At 42.4% G+C, this 24,189-nt stretch overlaps 1 protein-coding gene across 1 annotated transcript in view; it reads left to right on the top strand.

The window, feature by feature from the left end:
- Positions 1-22,575, top strand: part of Plcl1 (phospholipase C like 1 (inactive)) — a 323,661-nt gene extending 301,086 nt beyond the window's left edge. Inside the window, exon 6 of the mRNA XM_021168858.2 lies at positions 19,786-22,575. Within this exon, the coding sequence (XP_021024517.1) occupies positions 19,786-19,968 (183 nt within the window). The 3' untranslated portion in view covers positions 19,969-22,575. The remainder of the gene's footprint in view (positions 1-19,785) is intronic.
- Positions 22,576-24,189: the final 1,614 nt, after the last annotated feature.

Below are 24,189 nucleotides of genomic sequence, written 5' to 3' on the forward strand. Positions count from 1 at the left end.
GTGAGTGTGTGTGTGTGTGTGTGTGTGTGTGTGTGTGGTTACTTCATTGACTGGCCTTGGATGGAGACCCAGCCCCTATCTTATTCTTTCTCTGCTTCTTCCTCTCTGTGAAGTGGGAGCATTTTCAGGCTTTCCCACTGCTGCTGAAGGCCTGAAAGAAACATGGCTGACTCTGGTCTGAAAACTCTGAAACTGTGAGACCAAACACATCTTTCCTTTATGAAGGGTTGTTGATCCCAGGCATCTCATAACAGAGAGAGAAACTGTATGTGCTATGTGCAAATGCTTTGAGTCAGTCCTATGGGTCTGGTTTGCTCTCATTTTGTCCCCACCCTTACAACCCCTGATTAAATCAGACTTCATTGTTTTTCTTTTCTTTTTTTTTTGTCTTAAGGCAAAATAAACAGATAAAGAATGTTAACTACTTTAGAATTACTTGTGATCTATGGGGGCACATAGACCACTGAACTGGCATTTTATTCTCTGGTCTGCTTAAAAGTTCGTAATTTGAGTTTTCGCTGGAATAACTGTATAGACACTTGAGAACTATAGGTGCTTATTGCTGGTGAGAACATGGCTATTTGCACACTGTTATTACACTCTCATATTACACATGTTTCAGGAAACTGGTTCATGCTATTGTGGCCTTGATATTCAACCAATAGCTTCCTGTGACTGCTAAAAATAAAGCCAGCCTGTGAACTCTTACAGATGATAAGAGTGTCGATTAGCAGTAATTTCAGTGAGTAGGACGGAAGACTTTTGATGATGGACATTGTATGTCCGGAGTCAACTCATACAGGCCTTGTGGGCTGAAATCATAAGAGGAGAAGGCCCACTTTCTGCCCATTCTCCTGTATGTAGAATACAGTTTAGGCTGGGAGAGAACAGGTTCCATGGAGAAGAACTCTTGGTTACACGAGCATTGTGCTTTGTGTATGTGGGGTGTCTCTGGTTCTTTATGAACCGTCTCACCCACTGATCACACTCATCATAAGCTCTGCAAGAATAGATGGAGGTGGTGGCTGCAGTGCTGGAGGAATGGGCCCATCTGTCCTCCCAGCTATTGAAATCTATCCTCAGGACAAACAGGAGACAGAATAAATAGTACAGCCTCTGCAAGCACCATCAGAGTGAAGATTCCTATTCCAGGTTCTGAAAAGCACACACCTCGCATCTAAGTCACTGCAGCATTAACTGGACAGAATCGTTTATGTAATCTCCATTTAGTAATTGCCACCTAAAGAGTGTTAGTTTCATCCCCCGCCCCCCAAGTATACTTTGTTCTAAGTAATTCTTCTCTGGTCAGAAAGAGAGATCAAAGAGTAGCTACTACTATCCTTGGTTTTTAAATGTCCTTACTGTTTATACAGCTGCTCCTGGGAACGTCAGTTCTCTTGGATTCTTCGTCAAGGACACCCGGTAGCTGTTTACAGAGGCGTTCTTGAGTTTTGCTGCCCTTGACAATTAGTCACATGAGAGTTCATGAATCTCACTGAAGTTAAACATTAGTACAACTGAAATTATCTTGGTAGAAATGTCTGCACATCGTGCTCCCCTTCTGCACATATAGTGCTCCCCTTCTGCACATATAGTGCTCCCCTTCTGCACATAGTGCTCCCCTTCTGCACATAGTGCTCCCCTTCTGCACATCGTGCTCCCCTTCTGCACATCGTGCTCCCCTTCTGCACATAGTGCTCCCCTTCTGCACATTGTGCTCCCCTTCTGCACATCGTGCTCCCCTTCTGCACATCGTGCTCCCCTTCTGCACATGAGGTTTATTAGTTAACAAACGTCTGGAGCTGGACAGAGTTGTGCTTCCTAATATGTGAGGTTTGCACCAAGTAAAGCTTTGGGGTGCCAGTCACATGGGATCTGTATGAATGGTGCTCTGTACATTTGTCATGTGACTGCTCTGAAGTTGTCAGTCTATCCATTTTCTCTCTGGCTTCTGTTTACCATGACATATTATGCGCTTTTAACATTCATTCGTGTGCATCATAATTATTGTATAATATAGTGATTGTCCCTTATACTTATGAGTGAACCTTCATAATTTCACAAAGGTTCATATGTAATGGTGAGTCTCTTTGTGGATTGACTTGTTTGTTTGTTTGTTTATTGTTCACTGACACACAATAGAGAAGATTAAAGATCCAGAAAATGTTAGGTAAGGGAATTGTAGTTGCTGTTCAGCTAGATCTTAACCTCAGGCAAATTTGGCAAATAAACACGATGTAATTTCTAACTCCATGGGAGAAGTAGAATTTTTGCTGGAGCTCCTATTTTTAGAACATTTGGTCCTCTTTTCAAGTCTAATAAAACATCCTGATAAGTAAAAACTCAAGGGACAGATCTTGGGCTCCCGAATAAACAAAGGCTCTGAACTTATTAAGGACATTAAAATGAATAGACCTTTATAAATGATGCGAGTATACTTGGATGAGAGAAGTATCTTGCTGTTTGCCTTTCAAATGGAGGAGAAGCTGCCATGCACTTGGCCTGGGAAAGGCCACTTCAGGAGGTCTTCTCTTGGCTCTGTACCTTCGCCTGGTCTACACTTGCTTGGAGCTCCAGCTCAGAGAGCCCTCCACCTCACCTCCACCACAAGGCCAAAGAAGCTTCAGGACCATTTCCTCTGAGGATTCTTGCTCTCCCCACCTACCTGATCGGCTAACAGCTCCGTGCCACTCAAAATCCTCCACAAGCTCTTCCCTTCCCTTCCAGGGAAGCTTCCTGACCTCCAACACTCACACATTTTCTCATTAAAACGGTCTGTGTCTAGCACGCTGCCATACCCAAGTTCCTCTCGGTCACTGTATTGCCAGGGTTTATATGTTGTAATCCTAAAACCTCATATTGTAACTGGTTTTGCAAGTAGGATCCTTAAAGAGCTGCTGCACACAGGGACTTAGGTTCACGTGGAAGAAACAGCTTATCAGATTGTATTGCAACTGGTTATTGAATTATAGCTGTGGCCATTGCCATAAGGAAAGGAGCTGGAGTGAAAATAATGTGGCTCCATTCACCTCATTGGTGGAGGTTGGCAGGACTCTGACTCTCTCTCTCTCTCTCTCTCTCTCTCTCTCTCTCTCTCTCTCTCTGCTGTCCAGTAAATGCTAGTCACCAGTGTCCATTAAAATGTGCATTACATCATTAAAATTAAATGATGTTCTCGGTGTGTTCGTCAATGGTATGAATACAATTGCAGGCGCTCAATGGTCACATGTGCCTGGTGTCTCGCACTGTGGGCAGCAGATTTTCATTGAGAACACTGTCATGGCTGTTGAGTCACAGCAGGATAAGCAAAAAGAGGAAACTTGGAACTGTTAATTCCTTAGAGAGTGAGGAGGGGCCTACCTACCTAAACAACTGCTTCTGTCAGCAGGACCCGGTGTGAATCTCACCTCCATCTGGCCTTCAGAAAGGTGAATGAGGCTTGATCTTAAAATAGAAGCTGATCTCCTTTTCTTTTAGTATTCTACACATTGAGGTTTTGCGTTTTGAGTCTGCTCCTTATATGTGTTCCTACTGAAGAATTCTTTCTGTTTTCCCAGTTCCATAAAATGAATGCCATGGACACAGACGCATTGGAGATTTTCACTTTAACATGCATTGAATGTGGATGCAGTGTGGGCCAATCTGCATGTGCTCCAATCACAAGAAAAAAAAAAAAAACTAAAGCAAACCAAGGAAAGAGTAAATGGGTGTGGACTAAAGAGCTGACTGTGGTGGCCTAATGCCCTTGAAATGAGCATCGTTTATGAAAAGGTGTGCTTAGAACCACAGCTTAGGGGAATGCTGCAGCATGTGGAGTGTGGCTGTTTGCTCTACTGCCTCTCAGGGTCGCCCTTGGAAGGGAGTTTGTCCAGATCCACTGATTTCTTGTCAGTGTCTAGATGTCCCCTGGAAGGTGCCAGCCTGGCTGTTTGAGTAAGTGACTGGGGAGAGTTAGAGTGGCCCAGGGGATCCCACCTGAGACTATTTAGGATGCTCTGTCGACGTTCACTTAGGCAGCACTGCAAACATGACACTGTGGAATGTGTACAACATTCAGAAAGGCTGTTTTCTAGGAATTCGTACAGCTTCCTGAATCTCTGGGTAGCAGTTATAGAATCCTGTAGAGGGAGGTGTGCGTATGGCCTTAAATTTGTTTCTAGAAAGGTGGTTGCTTCATGCTGAGTAAATTCCTTTAATGATTTGCTTACTCTCTTTTCTCCTGGTAGTTTCCATTTTCACTATATGCTCTAAGCATGGCTGTCCCTCTGAGGCTTTGACTCCTTGTCATATCTCTCTGAATACTCACCTCCTTTGGTTCTGCCTTATAACTTATTCATGGTCCAGTCCCAAACAAGTCCTCAAGAAATTATATCTATGATTATACATGTTCAGAAATCAAGGAAAGGTAAGAGAGTAAGAGAGCAAACATTTTGCTGTCCTTGATCATGCCGACAGGCCTGTGGCATCTCTACTGTATCCTGGTCTTGTTCTCTTTCTTGGCTTAGAAACCTGAGTTGCTATCATTCATTTTGCACTATTAGCAAGTGAAAAATATGGAATCATTTCCTGAGCTAACTGACAGATAAGAAAACTGGTTTTAACTAGTATTTGAAAAAAAGTACTGTGTGTGTGTGCGAGTTGCATCATGGTGGAAAATAAGCAGCAGTGGATGGTGGGCTTTGGAGATGCTTGATTGACAGTTTCAGTGTTTACTAGAACCGTTTTCCACCTGAAGTCTGTGAACAGCATGTTTACCTAGAATGGCAATGTTGACTTAAGCAGGTCAGTGACACATCGTTGTATTTGACAACTTGGGAAGCTATCAGAATTTATTTGCAGCTCTACATGGAAGCAGAGGAATGGACCAAATGGCTTCCCAAGGATGTTTCTAATCCCTGGAGCCCAAGTGGTGTGTGGGCAGATGCACTGGCTCTACCCAAGCCCAGAACAGGGGTGCCCCCTCCTGGCCGATGTGAGAATTTCCCATTGTATGGTGCTAGACATGCATGGAGCATAGGAAATCTCTGCTTTTACTTTTAACCTTAGTTAGATTTATGCATACCCAAGCTAATCTGACTCATATTTTCATTTCTTGAATAGACTTTCCATGTCACAAAGATAAGGGGCTCTGAAGTAAGGACAAAGAACATTAGGGTGCTGGGATAAATCAAGTTTGAGAAGTAAGCCTCAAGTTTAGGCTTGTCTCTCTCCCACTTCATAGTTTGCCCTGTTTCCTTTCACAACTCATGGTTTAATTATTCATTGTTCAGCTTAACTGACTTTATACGTAGATTTCTTATACACATAAAAGACCTTTAGAAGTGAATGTGATTCTTTTCACATTCTTCCTCTCTGTCCTCACCCACATCCAAACTTCTTGACAACTTCTTATACATGCTGAGTTCACCTCCTTACCTCCCACTCATCCTTAGCCAACTTTCATCTGTCTTCTCCCCCGCCACTCCATTAAATCATTTTCCCAAGGTCATCAGAACCTTGTTGTGAAATACCGTGAACACTTCTCGGCTTTTCTCTTACTTGATTGGTTGTGAGTGTCTCCCTCCTGCTCCTGGTTCACGCTACTCCTGTCTCCTTACTGCATTTCTGGCTTTTCTCCCAGAAGCCTTTGCAGATCCTTCCCTCCTTCCCTCCTGCTAAATTTTGGTGTTCCTCTGAGTTAGAGGTAGGCTCTCTCTCTCTCTCTCTCTCTCTCTCTCTCTCTCTCTCTCTCTCCTTCTCTCCCCCTTTTCTTCTCTCTCTCCCTCCTCTGTTTCTCTCTTTCTCACTCTCTCCTCTCCCTCTATATTTCTGTCTCTCTTTCTTCCCTTCTCTGTCTCCCTCTGTCTCTCTGCCTGTCTCTTTCTCCCCTTATCCCCCTCTCTGTCTCTTTGTCTCTCCCTCCTCCTCTCCCCCTCTCTGTCTCGCTGTCTGTCTCTGTCTCTCCCTCTCTGTCTCTCCCTCTTTGTCTCTCTATCCCTCTCCCCTCTCTCTACCTCTCTCATCTCCCTCTCTCATCTCCCTCTCTCTGTCTCTCTCTTTCTCTCCCCCTTTCTCTGTATCTGTGTCTCTGTCTCTGTTGTCTGTCTGTCTGTCTCCGTCTCTTTCCATCTCTCTCTGTTTCTCTCTGTGTCTCTGTCTCTGTCTCTCTCTGCATGTCTAGAGATGGTTTTGATTCCTTTCTGTTCTGTCGGCTTGCAGGCCTCTCTTGTGGTGGTTGTCTCTGCTTAACTTTGGATGAAGCTCACTCCTACATACTTCATCTGTCCCACCGCATGAAAGTATCCACACTACAGCCAAGCCAGAGTATCTCCTGTCTGCTCTAGTGACTCCTGTCAGATTCCTACCTCAAAATAATGAAACTGGGATTCTAGGAGGGAGGTCTTTTTTTTTTTTTTCTGATCCATGCTCTTTTGGATCAGCCTCTGGGTCATCTCGCTAAGAGCCTTTTCTTCTCTCAGCCCCCACCGCCATGGCTGCCTTTCCTTACCATGTGTTTTGTAATTCTCCTCTTTTGTATATGCTCCTGCCCCTTTTATAGCACAGCAGATGGGGCTACTTTTCTAGACATAAAGAATGGCATGACCACCTTCCAGCCTTGGCTTCCTTAAGCTCTTCCTGCAGCTCCCAAGTCCCTCTGCACAAGCCTGTGGCTGCTCTTCTCCACCCCACCCCACCCCCCCTTTCCAGGTCTCCTCTCATCATTTATTCCAGGTTCTTCCTACTCTGAACTTGTTCCCCTTCTTCAAGGGCATGGGGATGTGATGCTGCTGTCTGTCCTTGACCCCTCAACAGCCTTCCTTTGAGCTGGGGAGATGACTCAGCCAGGAAAGTGCTTAGAAGTGTGAGGATCTGTAAAAAGCCAGGCTGGGAGGTGGGCACCTCTAATCCCAGCACTAAGGAGACAAGAGAATTCCTAGAGCTTGTTGGTGCCAATTTAGCCAAATAAGTGAGAGTTACTTTTGCACAATGTGTGTGTGTGTGTGTGTGTGTGTGTGTGTACGTGCATGCTTCCCTGAGCTCGGGCTGTCATATACCACCACATCTTCAGGATTCCTTCACTGGTGTCTCCCTTTTCCTGCCCCTTTGCAGTCCCTCGGGTGTGCTTGTTCTGAGTTCTCACGTAATTACTTCCTTCTCTCCTTCCCTATTCGGTAGTCTTTCCTGCTTCACACAATTACATGGATTTTAACACAGCACGTGTGAACCAAGCTCTAATTAATGAATAAACCTTTAGAACGTTAGGTGAACTCAAAGAAGCTCTCATTAAATCCCATGTTTCCCCCAAAGGGAAGCCAGCGGCATTCTTAAGGTCACTGAGCCGATCCCGAAAATGTTAATCATTCTTCCCTAGCTGCCAGCCAGCAAGTTCTTTTCAGTATGTTGGTTTCTCAACAAGAAGCCTGAGAAGCCATACAGTGTGGCAGCAGCATAGATCAGAGACTATTTTCCCGGCTACTGACCAGGCAGGGGGTGTGAGCAAAAAAGCAACATGCTTGTCCCTCCCACTTAGAACATTTTCTCTTGAAGCACAGGAGTGCCGACTGCTTGGGTTCTTTGGGTGAGACTTTGAGGCAGTGCACAGAGCATGTCTCCTGGGCGGAGCCCGGAGACCTCTCACTCTGCAAACAGACCTTGGGGACAGTGAGTCCTTTTCTTTTCCCTTGGGAGGGGAAGTGGGTGGAGTTCTCTCTGGGTGTGTGACCTTGAGAAGGCTCAGCTCCATACTTCTCTCTTTCCTTTAATTTAGGGTGGCTCCATCACTTGACAAACTGGCTAAGCCTCTTTGAACTTCCAACTTCTCTGAAAGAATAGATCAGATTGACTTTTCTACCTGATGTGGGATCATCATATAGGCCGCTGGCCTGCTGATGATTTGGCCACATGTAAATATGTTCAGAGGAGGCTCTGCTCAGGTAGTGCAGTTCATCCCAGGTCAAGATCAGTTTGTGTTGCTCTCTTTCTTGCTTTTGTTTAATCGAAGTAGAATTATATGATTTCCCTCTTCTCCTTTCTCCAGTGCCTCCCATGTTAACTCCCTCATTCCCTTTCAAGTTCATGTCTCTTATTCTTTATTATTTTAACATATAGATCCAGATATTTCTGCAAATAAATATATAAATGCAACCTGCTCAGTCTGTTTAGTATCACTGGCCACTTGAGAATGGATAACCTTTTAGGGGACTCATCTTTAGGAAAGACAAATTCTCTCTCTCAGCAGTTGTTAACTGATTATAGTTCTTCATCTAGGAGTGGGTCATCCTTCCCTGGGATGCCAACTCATGTTGGAATTGTTTAGATCTTTAAGAGGCAGACATATTACTGAGATTTCATGGGTCTAGCTTACCTGTCATATGTAGAAGACAAAATCTTGTAGTAGATTTCTGGTTTTCTAGCCCTTACAGTCTTTCTGCCCCCTATGCCTCGATGTTCTCTGAGCCTCAGGAGCAGGAGATGTATTGGAGATGCTTCAATTGCACCTGGGCACTCCAAAGTCAGAGGTTTTCTGCATTTTTGACTAGTTGTGGCTTTCTGGAAAAGTCTCTGTCTACTTAGAAAAGAATGCTGTTTGATGAAGATGAGGGCTACACTTACCTGTGGGCGTAAGGATAAATGTTCAGAGTGCAGTTAGACCTTATACTTGTTTTGGAAAGCGGCAGTAGTAGATTCTCTTTGAAATCTGTGGCCTCAGCAGCCAAGGGTGCTTGGCTAGACTTATAGTTCCAGGTGTGATTTCCCACCTATTGACTGCCTTATGTCCAATCAACTAGCTGTTGGTTACAGCCAAGATAAAAGTGCCACTATCATCCCTCTAGGGGACTCCTGCTGTTCTGAACACTGTCGCCATGCATAGGCATGGCAGTTGGATAGGCCTGTTAGATGTTTTCTTCAGTCTGTAGCTTATATAGCGCCTCTCAGTACCGTAAAGCCAGTCGTCACAGAGGGACTTTCTGGTGAGGGATTCTATTTCCTCTGAATCCTGTGTATAAAGTCTGTGCTGTCTTCAGCAATAGGGCTTTCTGGGAGGTGACCAAGAGCAAACGGCAATTGTCTATATGCCTTTTGGAATTTCTTGGACTCCCTGGAGAAATACTCAAAAGGATGATTGTCTTGATTGGTACTGGGGTTTTTGTTAGTCTGTGATTTTTGAGGGGAACATTATGACCCCAAGGGACATAACTTCATTTAAATTATGCACATATATTTACATATATTTAACATAGGCATATGTTTATGTGCATTGTGTTAATTTTACATAGATATAAAATTATATGATTCCTTATGGCTTTTAGAAGACCCTTACTGTTTGCTCTCAGGAGTATGCTGATGAAGCTAAAGAAGAGGGCCATGTTGCTTTGCTTATCACAGATCCATGGCTACAGAAAGAACCATGAGGCTTGTCGGATAGAGTTCCTGATTTTCTACTGCAGTAATTGAAAGTTCCTCTTACTTTTTTCTTTGTTTTCTTAGTTCACACACCGAGTTCTAAGGAATATCAGCTGTTGTCATGTCAAAGAGCAGAATGTAAGCATCCTACTCCTTCCTCCCCCCCCCCCGGCTTCATTTTCACAGCAATCTATTCTGGGAAGAAATCTGAGGCTCAAATAGAAAGAAGGATTAGGGAGGCATTGGCATGACACAGAACCCAGTAGGTTTTGTGAATGTATGGTGGGTTGTTTTTTTCAGGGATATATATTTATAAAGTTGATTTAAAAATAAAAAGGTAAGAGTGATGGTATTTGACATTTAGAAGAGATGTTTTGACACATGTATATGAGTTAGTGGTGTGAATTCCATAAAGTCAGCAGGAGTGAGGGTAGAAATGTGAGTCTCTTCAGAGATGCCACTCACGCACTCACTTGCTGCTGTGACCTTGCTGGTCAGTATCTGTCACTTCTGTTCACTGAGTCCTCAGGATGGAGACATTCTCTTCAAAGGTGTTAGTGCTATGTGACCTTTGATTTGGTCTCTGGATGAAAAAAATAACAGTGTGAAAGTTTTTATAGGACACTTAGGCTAATTCAATGTGTGCTGTGTAGCAGATGTTAGCACTGAATGGATAGCAAGATCCACTCATCCATATTTATTAATAGAGGTATTGTGTTTGTATATAGATATGTAGAGTGGTGTAAACATAGTAGTGATCAATGAATTATCAAACCAGCATGACCCTAAATAAACAACCAAACCATCAAGTTTCTAGACCTCCCACTTTTGTATGAGGTTGAAAACATTTAGCATACACACACGTGTGCTATAGCAGTTTCTGTTGGGGGTGACCTGAGTGTGAGATCCGTAACCTGCATGAGTCTCAGACTTGTGGAGAATGGGAGTAGATCTTTCCTTGGAGTAGCCATTGCTTTGGTGTTTAAGCAAATGCTCTGGTGGATTTGAGAAGCAGAATAAATAGTCATAATAGAGCAGGTCTCCAATCCGCCACTCACGATGGATGTGGAAATGAAGTTGGCCATAGACTCAGCCTGAGGATTGGGAGGATCAGAACACTCACCAGGAGCTGCACCAGCCTCACTCTCTGGGTGGATCGTGTCTTGGCAAATCTTCCTGGCAACCCTTCCCTCCAATTTACACAGAACTGGGACTCAGGCCAGCAGTAACGGATGCTTTCCAGTTCTGGGAATAGGCCTGGGGTACATGTGCTCACATTCAGTCTACTTAAACATAAGTTGTAGAGACTAAAGAATGGCTATCCCTGGAGAGAAGGCATTTCTAGACCAGAACTAGGGCTGTCGGATGCCAACACTGGAAAGGGGAGTGGAAGGTGTCTTTGGAGTTGTACAACAATAGAGCAGGTGTCACAAAAATCTGTTTGCTTTTGAAAGCTATGGCACAGAGCTGGGGTGAAGCAGCACCTTGGTCAGGGGCTGTTGGTTTTACATCTTCACTTTTAGTCTAGCACTTTTGCAAAATTACTTTTTGAGGATCAGCCAAGTAACTAATAATTGGAGCCATGTAATCAGATCCTTCTTTCAAAGAAGCCTTACACAGAAGGTATCATATTGCATTTTAAAAATATATCCTTCTAATAATAGTAAGGACCTTTCCAGCTTTTGTTAGCTCTGGCCTTTGGCATTCTACATCTTTCAAGTTGTAGTTGAGTGAGTCTTTGGAGATGATAATGGTTTTCAGTTACTAGAGGTAAGGCTTCTACAGGTCTTTCCAAGTTATTCTAGGTCTTCCTGTGATGTCATACAGCAGCCATCAAGGTTGTATGAGCTTAGATTTCAAGGTTATTTTTGCAGTTGGTAGGTCATCGGAGATAGTGGAAATTTCAACAATGCTATTTTTTAAAAAAATTTTATTTGAAATGCAGTTAGTTTCATTAGTGTCGTAGAAGAGGCGGCTATCAACCTCTTCCTTTTTCTTATTAGGTCCGTTAACATAGAGAAGAAGACCATCAGCAGGAGTGAGAGCAGAGAGGAGGGAGTCAACAGGCTATACCTTCTATTGTCCTGTTGAATGGTTCTTTTATCAGAATGGTAGCAAGGATTATCGGGACACCAGGATCCTCCAGGGAATAGAAATTCCTAAGGCTTTCAGAATCATGTTTTTCAAGTTTAGCTTAGGATGTTCTATTATTCAGCTCACTGGCGTTGAAGCAATTTTGTTGACATTTTCTGTAAGTGGATTAGGCTTGCAATCATTGCCCACAGCAGACAGATGGCCTTTCAAACACTGCTCCCTTGAAGGGAACCCAAAGCGGGAATCTACAGAACTATAACAGGTCTGTCATCCAAGATGATGTTCACCACTAACTCCTTTTTCTGACAGACAAGTTCAGTTCATTCTTACTTTCTCCTGTTTTAAAAGAAATAGCTGTTTAAACTCCCCTCTAGTATTCCTGAGTTAACATCTTTTAAAATCTATATTTCATCTCTGCTACCCCAGACCCAGTAGGGGAAGTGGACCCTAAGGCCCCTTTCCTGGATTCTCACATGCCAACTGGCCTTTAAGTTATATCTTTCTGCTTTTCTATCATGGCAATTCTCCTCCCTTTTCTCTCTTACCCTCCCTCCCCCAATCTAAAAGTCCCTCCCTGTCTCCCTGCCCAGCCATGGGCTGTACTGCAATTCTTTATTTCCAATCGAAGGCAGATGGGAGCAGGAACCCTCAGGTCTGGAAGTGCGGCTTTTGGGAGCTGAAATAAGACAAAGCATTACAACCAATTCCCAACATTGAAGTGATAAGATAATCAATCTGCTACTAGGTGTGAGAGAGGGTCACTGATCCTAGGGATCCCCAGTTAAACTTCCACACTAGTGCAGGTTTTATTCTTGGGAATGGCTTATCCCCAACCTTCCCCAAATCCTGTGTGTCACTGCCAAGATAGTTTCAAGGTTCATTGTTCTCAGAGTTCCAATTATTCTCAAATTGTGTGAACTGCCTCTTGATGACCACCTTTCATGGGAGGTAATTTGGGCTCATTGCAAGGAGGGCTCATATCTGAGAAGTAAGTAATGAGTCCTCATGTTAATAGCATCCTTAAGAGTCTTAGCTCATGTCCATAATGAACCAAATCCTTTAATGATCTCTTTGGAACTTATTTATTAGGGTTTATGATGGCAGCATACCAGGTGTGTGCCATCAAGAGAAAAACATTTATCCTGATATTAAAACATTTATATGTATGTACTGTGTAATTATAAAACAATGCACACTACTCCAGCTTTTTTGGTCTGTTCCCAGCCAGCCGGGTACATATCCTGAGACTGAGACCTTGTGTTCCTCCTAGCCAATGCCTCTCCCTCAAATGCTGGCTTGGCCTTTCCAGAGCTCTGAGATCGTTCTCTTGGCCCCCCATGGCCAGCTGTTGCCAAACCACACCACACTCCCAAGTCATCTGACCCTGTGGCTAGCCTGCCAAATTCCCGTAACCCTGTAAAATGAAAACTCCAGAGCCTTGTAATTTACCAGCTGGATTTATAACAGTAAATCTTCAACTCCCCAAATGCCCACACAAATAACTCAAAACTCAATTATTGTGGATACAAGCTGCACCCTTAGATTGGACAACTGTGCCCTCTATTATTTAATCATCTAAGAAATCCCCTGTTACTCCTAGTGGCTCCTAGGACCATGTGGTTCAGGCTCATCATCCTCTCCTTCAGGGACCATCTTGTCTTTCCTGTCTCCACCCCCCCCCCCCCCCGTCTCTGTCTCTCCTCCTCTCTAAAACTCTCAGCTCCACCTTCCCTTCCACTGCCCAATCGCAGGCTCTAGCCTTATCTGACTAAGATATCTCCTGACTGCACCTGAATATGGGCACTCTTGACGGAGCAAAATGTACAGCAGTCCACAACATATGTATTGTTTTAGTTTCTCGAATGAAGGATATTGATAAAGGTGGTTTTGAGTTATTTTTAATGCTAGTTTTCATTATTTGTGACATTCATAAAATGTATAACATATTTACATCACATCCCTCCCGACTTCATGTCCTCCATGTTCATATAACCCCTTGAGTCCAGTTAGAACTGCCTATATGAACATGGGTGTGAGGCCATCCACTGAGACATGGCCAACCTACCAGCAGCTATGTCTCCAAAGGAGAGTTGACTCTTCCTCATCAGGAGCCATCGGATGCCAGTGGCTCCTCTTCTGTTCATGCTGGGATTTTGACAGGATTTTTCTTGCGCAGCTCATCAGGTCATGTGCACATAACTAAGTACAGCTGCCGTGAACTGATGTGTGCAACCCCGAGTCATGCTCAGACATCTGTAGTTCACAGCCCTCCTTCCCATCTGCCAGCTCCCATATTCTTTGTATCCATTAACTATGATGTTCCCTGATTCTTGGATGGGCGATGTTGATATGGAGGGTGTACCAGCTGTCGATCATTCAGTTATTTACATACTTTGACCCATTATTAATCCATGCATTAACTGAGACCCTCTACAAAAAGAAGCTTCTCTGACCAAAGTGGCAGGCAGCACAAATCTGGGGGCATAAGCATAAATATTTAGCATGCAGTTTGACAGCATGAGCGTTAAGCAAAATAGCAACAGTAGGTCAGTCTCTAGGGCTTGTGACTCCTCAGCCCCGGGCTTCTGACCAGGCTTATAGAACCAGACATAAAATCTCTCCTGTGGAGCAGCCCTTCTACCCAACCAGAAACCAGCTTGTTACACTCATAACTACCACACCACTGTTGTACCAGTGAGCATATTTTGCAGGCAGGTCAACATTATAACATTCAGGGCCCAGCACCTGATGAGACCACTGATGTCTTTTCTGCAATACAGATGGCACTAGGAGCTGGCCAGCGAGTTTCCTGGTCAGTGGAGTTTGAATTCTCCATGCCCTACATCTAAAGTAAGCAGTGTCTTCAGATGTTGGGTCTTACCATCTAGTTATGGTAGACAATTGTCTTACAGGTTCTAGTGCTGTGAAGAGATACCATGTCCATTTCAACAGTTATAAAGAAAAGAATATTTAGGTGGGTCTGGATTACAGTCCAGAGGTTTAGTCCATTATTGTCATGGTTAAAAATGCAGAGGCATGCAGGCTGTCATGGTGCTGGAGAAGGAGCTGAGAGTTCTACATGCAGATTGTCACTCGGGGTGGGGGAGGAGGTGGGGGAGGGGGTGGGGGAGAGGACAGCCTTGATTATCTGAGACCTCAAAGCCTACCCCCCAGTGATATACTTCCTCCAACAATGCCATACCTACTCTAACAAGGCCACACCTTCTGATAGTGCCACTCTCTGTGGACCCATGTGGATAAGTCTCATTCAAATCACTACAGCAACAAAGATCAGAGTCAATATCCTTTGTTATTTGAATCCTCCCTAACCAATAATTCCTAGGGAAGTAGCCCACTCTGGGCACGAAAGCTTTTCTTTAGTGACTCATGTTTTAGGGAAACAAAATTGTTCATTCATGCAGGGTTCTTCTCTTCAAATTCATTTTTTATACACATTATATTTCTTAATTATCTTTAAGAATAGTGGATCTCTATAGGGCTTCTTCATATATCCTTAGTTTAGGCTAACCCACACTCTACCCTCTCCTTTCCCTAGATCCTATATCCTCACTTAAACCTTTAACCCGAGAGTTCCTCTCATGTCCTGTGCTTTTAACCTCATTTAAGTAATATGGAGACTCCGTGATCTATAGCTTCTGAATTAGTAATGGCTAAATAAGCCTACTATGCTCCAGCTACCACACAGTAGGTAGAATAAACAGTGCTCTCTTTGCCACCTTAGTCTCTGGGAGCAGTGTTTCTATTAGTGGTATCCATGGGATAGGGGTTTGCTAGCTGTGGATATGTATTCTCCCAATGAAAGAATATCAGCGGAGACATCTGCCTGTAACCGAGTGTACACTAAGAGACAAACAGCTTAAGCTTCATTTCTTTATGTGTGATCATATACATGCAAAGGTCTTTCCATTCCCAGAGTCCTAGATATCTGCCTTAAATATTTGTGCTATGCTCTGATACAGCACACACATTTCCTTCATATGTGATAAAGGCACAGGCCACCATCTTCTGTTCTCATGAACTAACACAAGGGAGGTGCAGTCGTTCATGGGAAAGGTAGAGGTGAGAGCCATGAATGCCTTCTGAGAGGGACCAACACTATTCTCAAACATTTGGAGGAGTCTGCATTTTTTGGTAAGAGAAATAGCAACAATAAAAATCTTGGGTATCTTCTGATAGATTATAAAACATAAGACTAATTGACTATTTGTATTTAGAATTTTTGTTTCTTTCATGGGAGTGATATCATGAGATAACACGACATCACTTCATGATCAGTCTCTTGGTTTTCAAGTCATATTGGCTGCTATTCAATATCCTGATAGTATCATATTGACCATAATTATGAGTCTCACTTATGAGATGCTAGTGTCTGAAATGCAGGGAGACATCACACGGACTGTTATTAGAATTAATCAAAGACATGATGCTGTGACACAGTAGCCATATTTACAGTCCAAATTCTGTTGACTATTTCCTGATTTCTAGACAATGAACCTTAATTGCTATTAATGGAGTTAAAGGGATTTGGCAAGAAATGCTTAATGTTTGTTCTTAATTATACATTAACCACCATTAGTTTTTAGCTTCAACTTATAATGATGTCTTATGATTTTTCATGTTTCCAACCATTAGTTTCTCAGTAAGTTGGAATTGCTGTGCAACCTTATATATAGAAGGCAAACAACCATGGAGGTACATGTCTCTCAGGACTCGTTCTTCATGCCCATCATCACCAGTATGCTGGGATCTCTGCTACCCTTATATTCCTTTGGATTAAAGTGTCTTCATCCCCCTCCCCGCGCCCCAGCTGTGACTTCCCGCAGGCTTCCTGACAGAAAAGGAGTGGCAACTTGACATTTCTTTCAAGTTGAGTATTCTGTGGTCAAGTGTGCATTAATTTTGCATAATATGCATGGCAACCCAGATTCATGTTAGTCTATTAGTAGTGCTTGGATTTGTATGCAGAGTCCTCCAAATGTTTGAGAATAGTGTTGGCTGTAGTCTGTTGTCCCTCTCAGAAGGCATCCATGGCTCTCACCTCTACCTTTCCCATGAACGACTGCACCTCCTTTGTGGTGAAAGAAAATAACATTTTCTAGGTTTTTTTTTTCTGTCTTCTCCTTTCAAGAGGAGAACAGCATCAAACATTCTTTTAAAATGCCCTTCTTAGAAAGTGCCTTAAATACATGACAGATAAGTATCTTTTGCATGATATAGCTCGAAGGAAATGCGCCAATTTGAGATGTTTGAAGGAAGGAGATCTGCTCCGAACTGATTGGTCTTTGTGGTAGAGTGGAGAGCAGCTAGCTGGTTAGGGGAAATTGCTGAACGAAAAGAAAAATCATTAAGGAGAGATGCCAGGAGGGGAGTTTAGTAATGCATATCACCTCTGTACAATGTTCTAGAATAGAAACTGAATTTCTCTCCCAGTTCCAGTGTCTTAATTAGGAAGATCCAAAGGGAAAAATGAAGTGTGTGGTTTCTTGAACCTCAGAACAGCAAGAGCCTAATCCTAGCTCCTTTAAGCAATGGATCCCAGACTTTCTATGTAAGCTCTTCACAGCCTTTCGTTTTCCTCCCTTCATGCCTTAGAGATCTTAACTTCTGTCTCTCTATCTGTTTTTGTTTGTTTGTTTTTCTTCTGCTGGTGCCTGTTGTCGCTGGGTCATCAGGAGATGGTGTCACTGTGTTCTTGTGTACTGGTACAAACTGTTTTCTCCAACTGACCATTGTTTTCTAGAGAGACTGACTTCTGTTCACCAGAACTGGCACCGTCTGGCATTTAGGCTTGGATGCCACCACTCAGAACTGAGGCAGTAGCAGTGGGCTGATTCCAATGAACTTGATAATCTACTGTCAGAAAAGGCATGTGAGCGAGTTACGCATTTGTACCACCAAGACTGATAGCTCTGTGGGCTTCATTTTCTTCCCTTACACCTACAAAAAGCCAGTTTACTTTCAAAACCTTTGTTAATCATTTTGAAGCTAAGTCTAGAGTCTTACAAGTAAAACTACGAAAATGTTCTTAGGTGAAGTCACATCTTTAATACAGCTTGTTTATAAAAGACTTTTTCCTATTAAAAAATATGTATACCCTTCCGGAACATGCATTTTTAAACATGCACCTCAAGTTTCTATTACAAGACAGTTGCAAGTTATTTATGATGGAAGTAGAAAGGCTTAACTACTTCCTCGATCACTTTATGGTTGTTTATCTGCAGTCATTAAATCATAACATTAAATCATAAACAGCCTTTCAGTTGGTTTCCTTCAGTCTTTGGACTTCGAGGAAGACTAACGGTATTCTGATGTGCCCACATACGAGGAAATGGCCCACCATGTGACCAGTGGGAGGCCCTCTGACATCTGTCCCTGCCAGGTGTTCTTACTGGCCTGCATTCCACCTCCAGATTCTGCCATGTGGTCAGTCATTATTTCTGTTGCTGTATGGATAGTAATGAAAAGGTGGCTTCGCTGTACTGTGAAGAGTATATGATTTTCTCTTAAAAGAGGACATGTCTTGAAGTGGTAAAGGTCACAGACCCTTGAAACAGCTGCAGATCCAGCATCTGGAAGCTATGTGACTCTGGGGAAGGTGGTCTCTGTCGGGTTCTGTTTTATAGTAGGTAAGCTGAGGTTAATAATAATACCTATCTCCTGGGATGTTGTGACAACTGGATGAATAATTATGTTCTGAGCAGAAAGCTTACCTACACAGAGTAGGCCCTTTGTGTGTGCTATTATCGTTACTTAATAATTGTGTTTTACAAATTTTAAATGTATTCAGAGTCTGAGGGGACTCATTGATTATTCATGCTGTTAAGACACTCTTCCAGTTTCCAGGGATGCTGAGAATGTTTTTCCCTCAGGAAATGTTTCTCTGAACGACAAGCCTCAGCCTACAGTCTCTCCTTATTGTCTTTGAGGATGTTAATTACATGGAGTGTGGGAAGGGGCACTGGGCCTGAAGGAAAGTCTTTAGTGCATCTCTGTCCTTCGGTGGCTGTGACCTTGTGACCTCACAGGAAGGCTTCACATATCCAGCCTCCAAGCATACGTCTAAAACCCTGGTCTGTGCTTGGGCTGACTGAAGACAGTCCGTTTTAGCACAAACAGTTGCAAAGCACATCCACTGCTTATCACGAGGGGTTGAAAGAAGGATTGAGCTATTGCTACAGCAGGTGAGAAGCAGCTTCTGATGTTATCAATTTTGAGGACATAAACATTTTTAGGCATGTTTAGCAGGCAGTCTATATATCTCTCAACAAAATGACATTAGTAATATTAAAGAAAGGTTATATTTCATCATGGAATACTTTGTCTAATAAGTGGTTGTCCCCTCTCTGAGTTGGCCTGTGCTTTATGGGATGCTACAGCTGTCATGGCCGCAGTGTCTTCCGGTACCATCCCTCATCCTTTCAGGGTCGCACTAGCTTCCTCTGCTCTGAGAATGGGAGGAAGGGAGAGTTAATTCCTCATTTGTCTGTATACCACAGAAGTGCATTTGCACTTCTGCACACATCTGTAGTCCTTGGGGTCTTGAGTCAGTATCAATGCATGCACTTAAACACCCTAATAATAAGCTCAAGTCAAAAACAGAACTAGCAGGAAAGATTTTTTTCCTCTGGCAAGTGACAGCCAGTGTATCCCAGCGATAGTCTTGTGCTTTTTATTTTGATGGATCAGTGGACCCTGGAGAGACTTCTTTCCATTAGCCAGACAGGAACATTGTTCTCAGGATGCTGAAAAGCACAAAAGGGATGTGGGTAGCTAGCAACGCACCAGCAGAAGGTTCTGGGGATAACCCTACACATCAAACGCAGCTCAGCAGGCACGAGGCCGTGGGCGCTCATCCTGGAGTGAGGCCCTGTGTGCTCCACGACTGGGGTGCATGGCTTTGCACTGTTTACTTTGGTGAACCAATTTAATCTTCAGTTTTATTGAAGAACATCTTTACTCATTTTCCTCAGAATCTAGAAATGTTGGTCTGACTGGAAAGGAGCTGCAATCGTGTGCAAAGTCTCAGACCATGTTATGGGAAGTTCATGTGTCCTCAGTGTGTCTACATGAGGTTCCCTCTAGAGGAATCACAAGGAGCAGCTGGCAGCATGCAGTGAGCTGGTGTGGCCAGGTCTGAGGTTTCATAACCAAAGAGCCAAGTCCTCCAACCATGCTGGAGAAGAAGTTTAAGGGTATCCCTGCAAAAGTACACGCATAGGTCCGGACAGCGTCTCTCATGAGACTCAGCCTGGTCGGTAACCATCTTTGCTCTTTCTACCTGTACAGGGACAAGGAGACCTGCTGAAGAATGCCAAGAATGAAGCCGTGGAGAATATAAAGCAAATCCAGCTGGCCTGCTTGTCTTGTGGACTGAGTAAAGGCCCTGGCGGTGGCGCAGAGGCCAAGGGCAAGCGCAGCTTGGAAGCGATAGAGGAGAAAGAAAGTAGTGAGGAGAACGGGAAGCTGTGAGCTGGGCAGTGCACATGACCTCATCGAGCACCGCGGCTTCTCATTCTTGTCTCTTTGTTTTGTTTTTACATTCTTCAGATGTTCACAGAAATGATCCCCCCTGTGGGGTGTTGTACATAAACATATATTTTCACAGTGTCAGTATTTTACTGTAGTTAATTTATCTAAGTTAAAACTTTTAGTAGCAGTATTTTAAACTCTAAGCTGTGAGTATATACTTACATGTGGCTGCCTTGTGCCTGTGTGCATCCGTGCGTGCGTGCGTGCGTGCGTGCGTGTGTGTGTGTGTGTGTGTGTGTGTGTGTGTGNGAGAGAGAGAGAGAGAGAGAGAGAGAGAGAGAGAGAGAGAGAGAGAGAAAAGAGTTCCTATTAAAACATTCTCTGTCGCATTGTTGGTTTTAGTAAGTTATTCTTTTATCTTTATGATCATTTGGGGACAGCTGATAATCTGAATTCTAATGAGCACTTATTATAACCCATTGCTGCGGTTAGTTTTACCCCTCTGCTTTTGTCATATAATTTTGAGATCTTAGCACAGCTTATTGAAGAAAACCAAATTTATAAAAGCAAAGGTGTTTTATAGATTACATATAGATTTAAAAATTCCTAAAAATTTCATCAGAAATGAACACGAATAGAAATCTTTTAAAATCAGAATTCTGGAAAGATAAATTCATTTCTTCATTAGCAAAATCTTTAAAATATTTATTAAATAAAATCAAATTTAGGAAGTTTCTGTAGATGTTTACTAAGCACATGGTTTTTGGTAGAAAAGCTGACGACAGTGAATTTGTAGCCACCGGGCAGTACTTTGAAACATACTAAATGCCCTGTTGTAACTAGCACTGTTGTGACAGGTACATCCAATTGTGAAATTTCAAGGTTTGCAGAAAGACTCCATTCTCCTGAGATTGGAGTATGGAATTCATTTTCTATTACCAGTTGGGGCAGATACAGTGCTTGGCAAGGACTGGATTTAGTGTAGAGTACTAAATTTAAATGTAAAGACATTGTTAAAATAATATATCATCATGTCGAGCTGGCAAAAAATCTGTAAGTCAGATAACATCTTTATGATGATTTTAAAACTAACTAATTAGACAGCATGTATTTTAAAACATACAGTAAAAACCACAAGCAAATGGCTAATTAGGGTACATTTATAATTATATTTAGATAATTTTACCCTAATGTCTTCATAAACTTCTTAAATGTGATGTTCATTCATTACCACCAACAGAACTAAATGTTCTATGGTTATGAAAGAATATATTTATTTAAAACATTGCTTTTATTTTGAAAAGCTTCTTAATTAATTTGATTAACAAATATGCTAATTTGGGGGGGGTACCTAGAGAAGATGAAACTTTGCGATCGTAATCATCCTCTACAGCTACCGCGCTTGTTCTCACTGCTCTCACTGCCACTCTGTTCTTGCTGCGCATCACCAAAAGAGTAAAGATACTGAAAACAGATTTCTCCATCTTGTTTCTTGTACATTTATTGGGGGGGGGGGAAACCAAAGTTCTTTTGTTATATAAAAGTGATAGAGGGTGCACTGGTTTCACAGACCAGATACCATAAAATTATCCGAGACATGTGGAGGAAGTGACTCGGTTCACTTGAAGACAAATTTCCAACAGTGCAATACCTGAAAGTATCCATCTACCCTCCATTCCTCTTACCCTGCTGAGAGAGGGATCATGAAGAAGAGTTGCCACGAGTCCCTAGAACAGAAAGGTCAGTGCTACTGACAGAAGCAATCTGCCTGCTGGAGGCTTCCTGGCCATCTCAGATTCTGTTTGGACCAATCCATGCCTTACAGGTGATAAAGCTGGGTGGCAAAATCATAAAGGATATTTATTTTTGCTTTGCTTTGGTGTCAAACTTAGTCTTTAGGCATGGTGCCTGGTTCAATCCACCCATCTTTAAGCTCCTTTCATACTTGGTATAATATGTGCATCTTCTGGAGAATGTGCTGTGCGCTCGCTCTGCCTTCTCTGAGTCTCTTCCAGCAGTTGTCAGTACCCTTCTATCCAATCTCTGAGCATCTCTGCCAGCGGAGAAGTAGGACACAGCCCAGGATAGAGCTTTAGAGTTGCTGAGAAGGTGCCTCTATGACAGTGTTGCCTTTGGATAGACTAGCAAAAGTACAATGACAGACAAACTGTGTTTGGTATCCATGCAACACAGTTTTTACATTCTACAGTTTATCTCCATTGTAGTCTTGAACTACCTTATGAAAAGTCACTTCTTCCATTATTCTTGGTGATGCAATTCAGTTATTATATATTAGTTATTAATTCTATTTTTATTTTTATATCACTATTGGAATTTGAGGCAGGGGTGGTAAGTATAACCACTGACATTTATAGATGAGAAGTCAGTCACTGAAGTAGCAAATGAAAAACTACATTTGAACTCATGTCTGCCTGATATTATATGTACAAGGGTGTTCAGTGATTTTAATTTTATTCTCCAAAATTTAACTACATTTGTAACTCTCTTGTCACCACAAAAACATATATTGTCTTTCTTCTGAAAACATTAACAATATTGAAGCTCAAAAAACAGACAAATCTATAAAATAAAAATAAGATAAAACTATCACGTAGTAACATTTTGATTTTTATTTCCTCAGACATTAGATGTAAGTGGGCATGGCATTTTAAGAAAATTGATGTATTTTATTTGAATGCTTTTCAAAAAAACAGGTAAACATAGTTTTGAGAGATGAAGAAATTTCATATTTAATTCAATTTACTAAAAGTGTGGATGTTTTAATTACCCAAGACACCTTTCCTTCCTCACCTTAACACACACACACACACACACACACACACACACACACACACACACACACACAGACACAGACACAGTGCTTCTTGGTATTAGTTGGAGATACTTCTGCGAAAAGAACACATACTACCTCATTAGCCAGAAAACCTCTTCACTCATGATGCTATTTCTGGTAAGAGTGAACATCTAAGTGGTAATCTTAGGCCCATATAATAATTTATAATTATTATACTATGTCTTGAATGTGATATTTCATAATATATTTAATAGACTATTGTTAGACTTTTTCTACTTTTAAATTTTTTTGATATGCAACATTACTGTGATAAAATCTAGTATAAAGTTATTTAACTTTTCCTTTCAAAGAAATTTCTACAAGTGGTGTGGTTGAGTCTAAGGTATTTTCAAACATATGTCTGCATATGATACACAAATGTTCATGGCACTGTTATAATAGTCAAAAACAAGAAAAAGTACAAGGGTATGCATAACAACTGATAAAAGACAAAAGCCACGTGATCATAAAGTGGATTTTAGTATATTTTACTATTTTTTTAAAAAAAATGTTTTTAATTGAAATAGAATTACATCACTTTCCCTTACCCCCGACCCTTCCAGGTATAACATAAGCAGGGGGAGATTTCAATTAAGAACACACTTGGAGCCCTCTGGGCCAAGCCAAGCCGTCCTGAGCAGCCTGCTGTCCCAGGGGTTTCTCCATTCTCCAGCTGCCTCTCCTCCACCTCCATCAGACTCCTGAACTATACAGACAGGAGCATGTTGTCCTCTGAGAAGCTCCACCCAGCAGCTGACTCAGACAGATGCAGACACCCACAGCCACACAGTGGATGGAGCTTGGGGACTGTTACAGAAGAATAAAAAGTAGTGTGGGCCCTGAAGAGGATAGGAACTCCACAGGAAAACCAACACAGTCAACTCACCTGGAACCTTGGGGCTCTCTGAGTCTGAACCATCAACCAAAAAACACACACAGGTTGGACTTAGGCCTCCCTGCACATATGTAGTACATATGCAGCTTGGCTTTCATGTGGGTCCTGAACAACTAGAGTGTGAGCTATTCCAAAAGCTGTTGCCTGGATGTGGGATATGGGCCGCCTTGTCTTGCCTCAGTGGGAGAGGAGGTGCTTAGTCTCACAGAGGCTTTAAGTGCCAGGGTGGAGGGGGATACCCACCTGCTCAGAGGAGAAGGGGAGGGGGACGGGTGAGGGGTTGGGGAAGAAAAAATAAATTTAAATAAAAGGAAAACAATTTCATACACCTGCAAGAAGGAATTTCAACAAGGAAGCAAGGTGTTTCAGTTAGCAGGCAAAAGGATCCATTCCATTGTGATCATTTAAATACATCAAGTCCAAACAAAAATTATTTTTCTTTATAAATTCAATTCTACATGCAAGTCTAATA

This window comes from Mus caroli, chromosome 1, assembly GCF_900094665.2.
Source record: "Mus caroli chromosome 1, CAROLI_EIJ_v1.1, whole genome shotgun sequence".
Taxonomy (NCBI): Eukaryota; Metazoa; Chordata; class Mammalia; order Rodentia; family Muridae; genus Mus; species Mus caroli.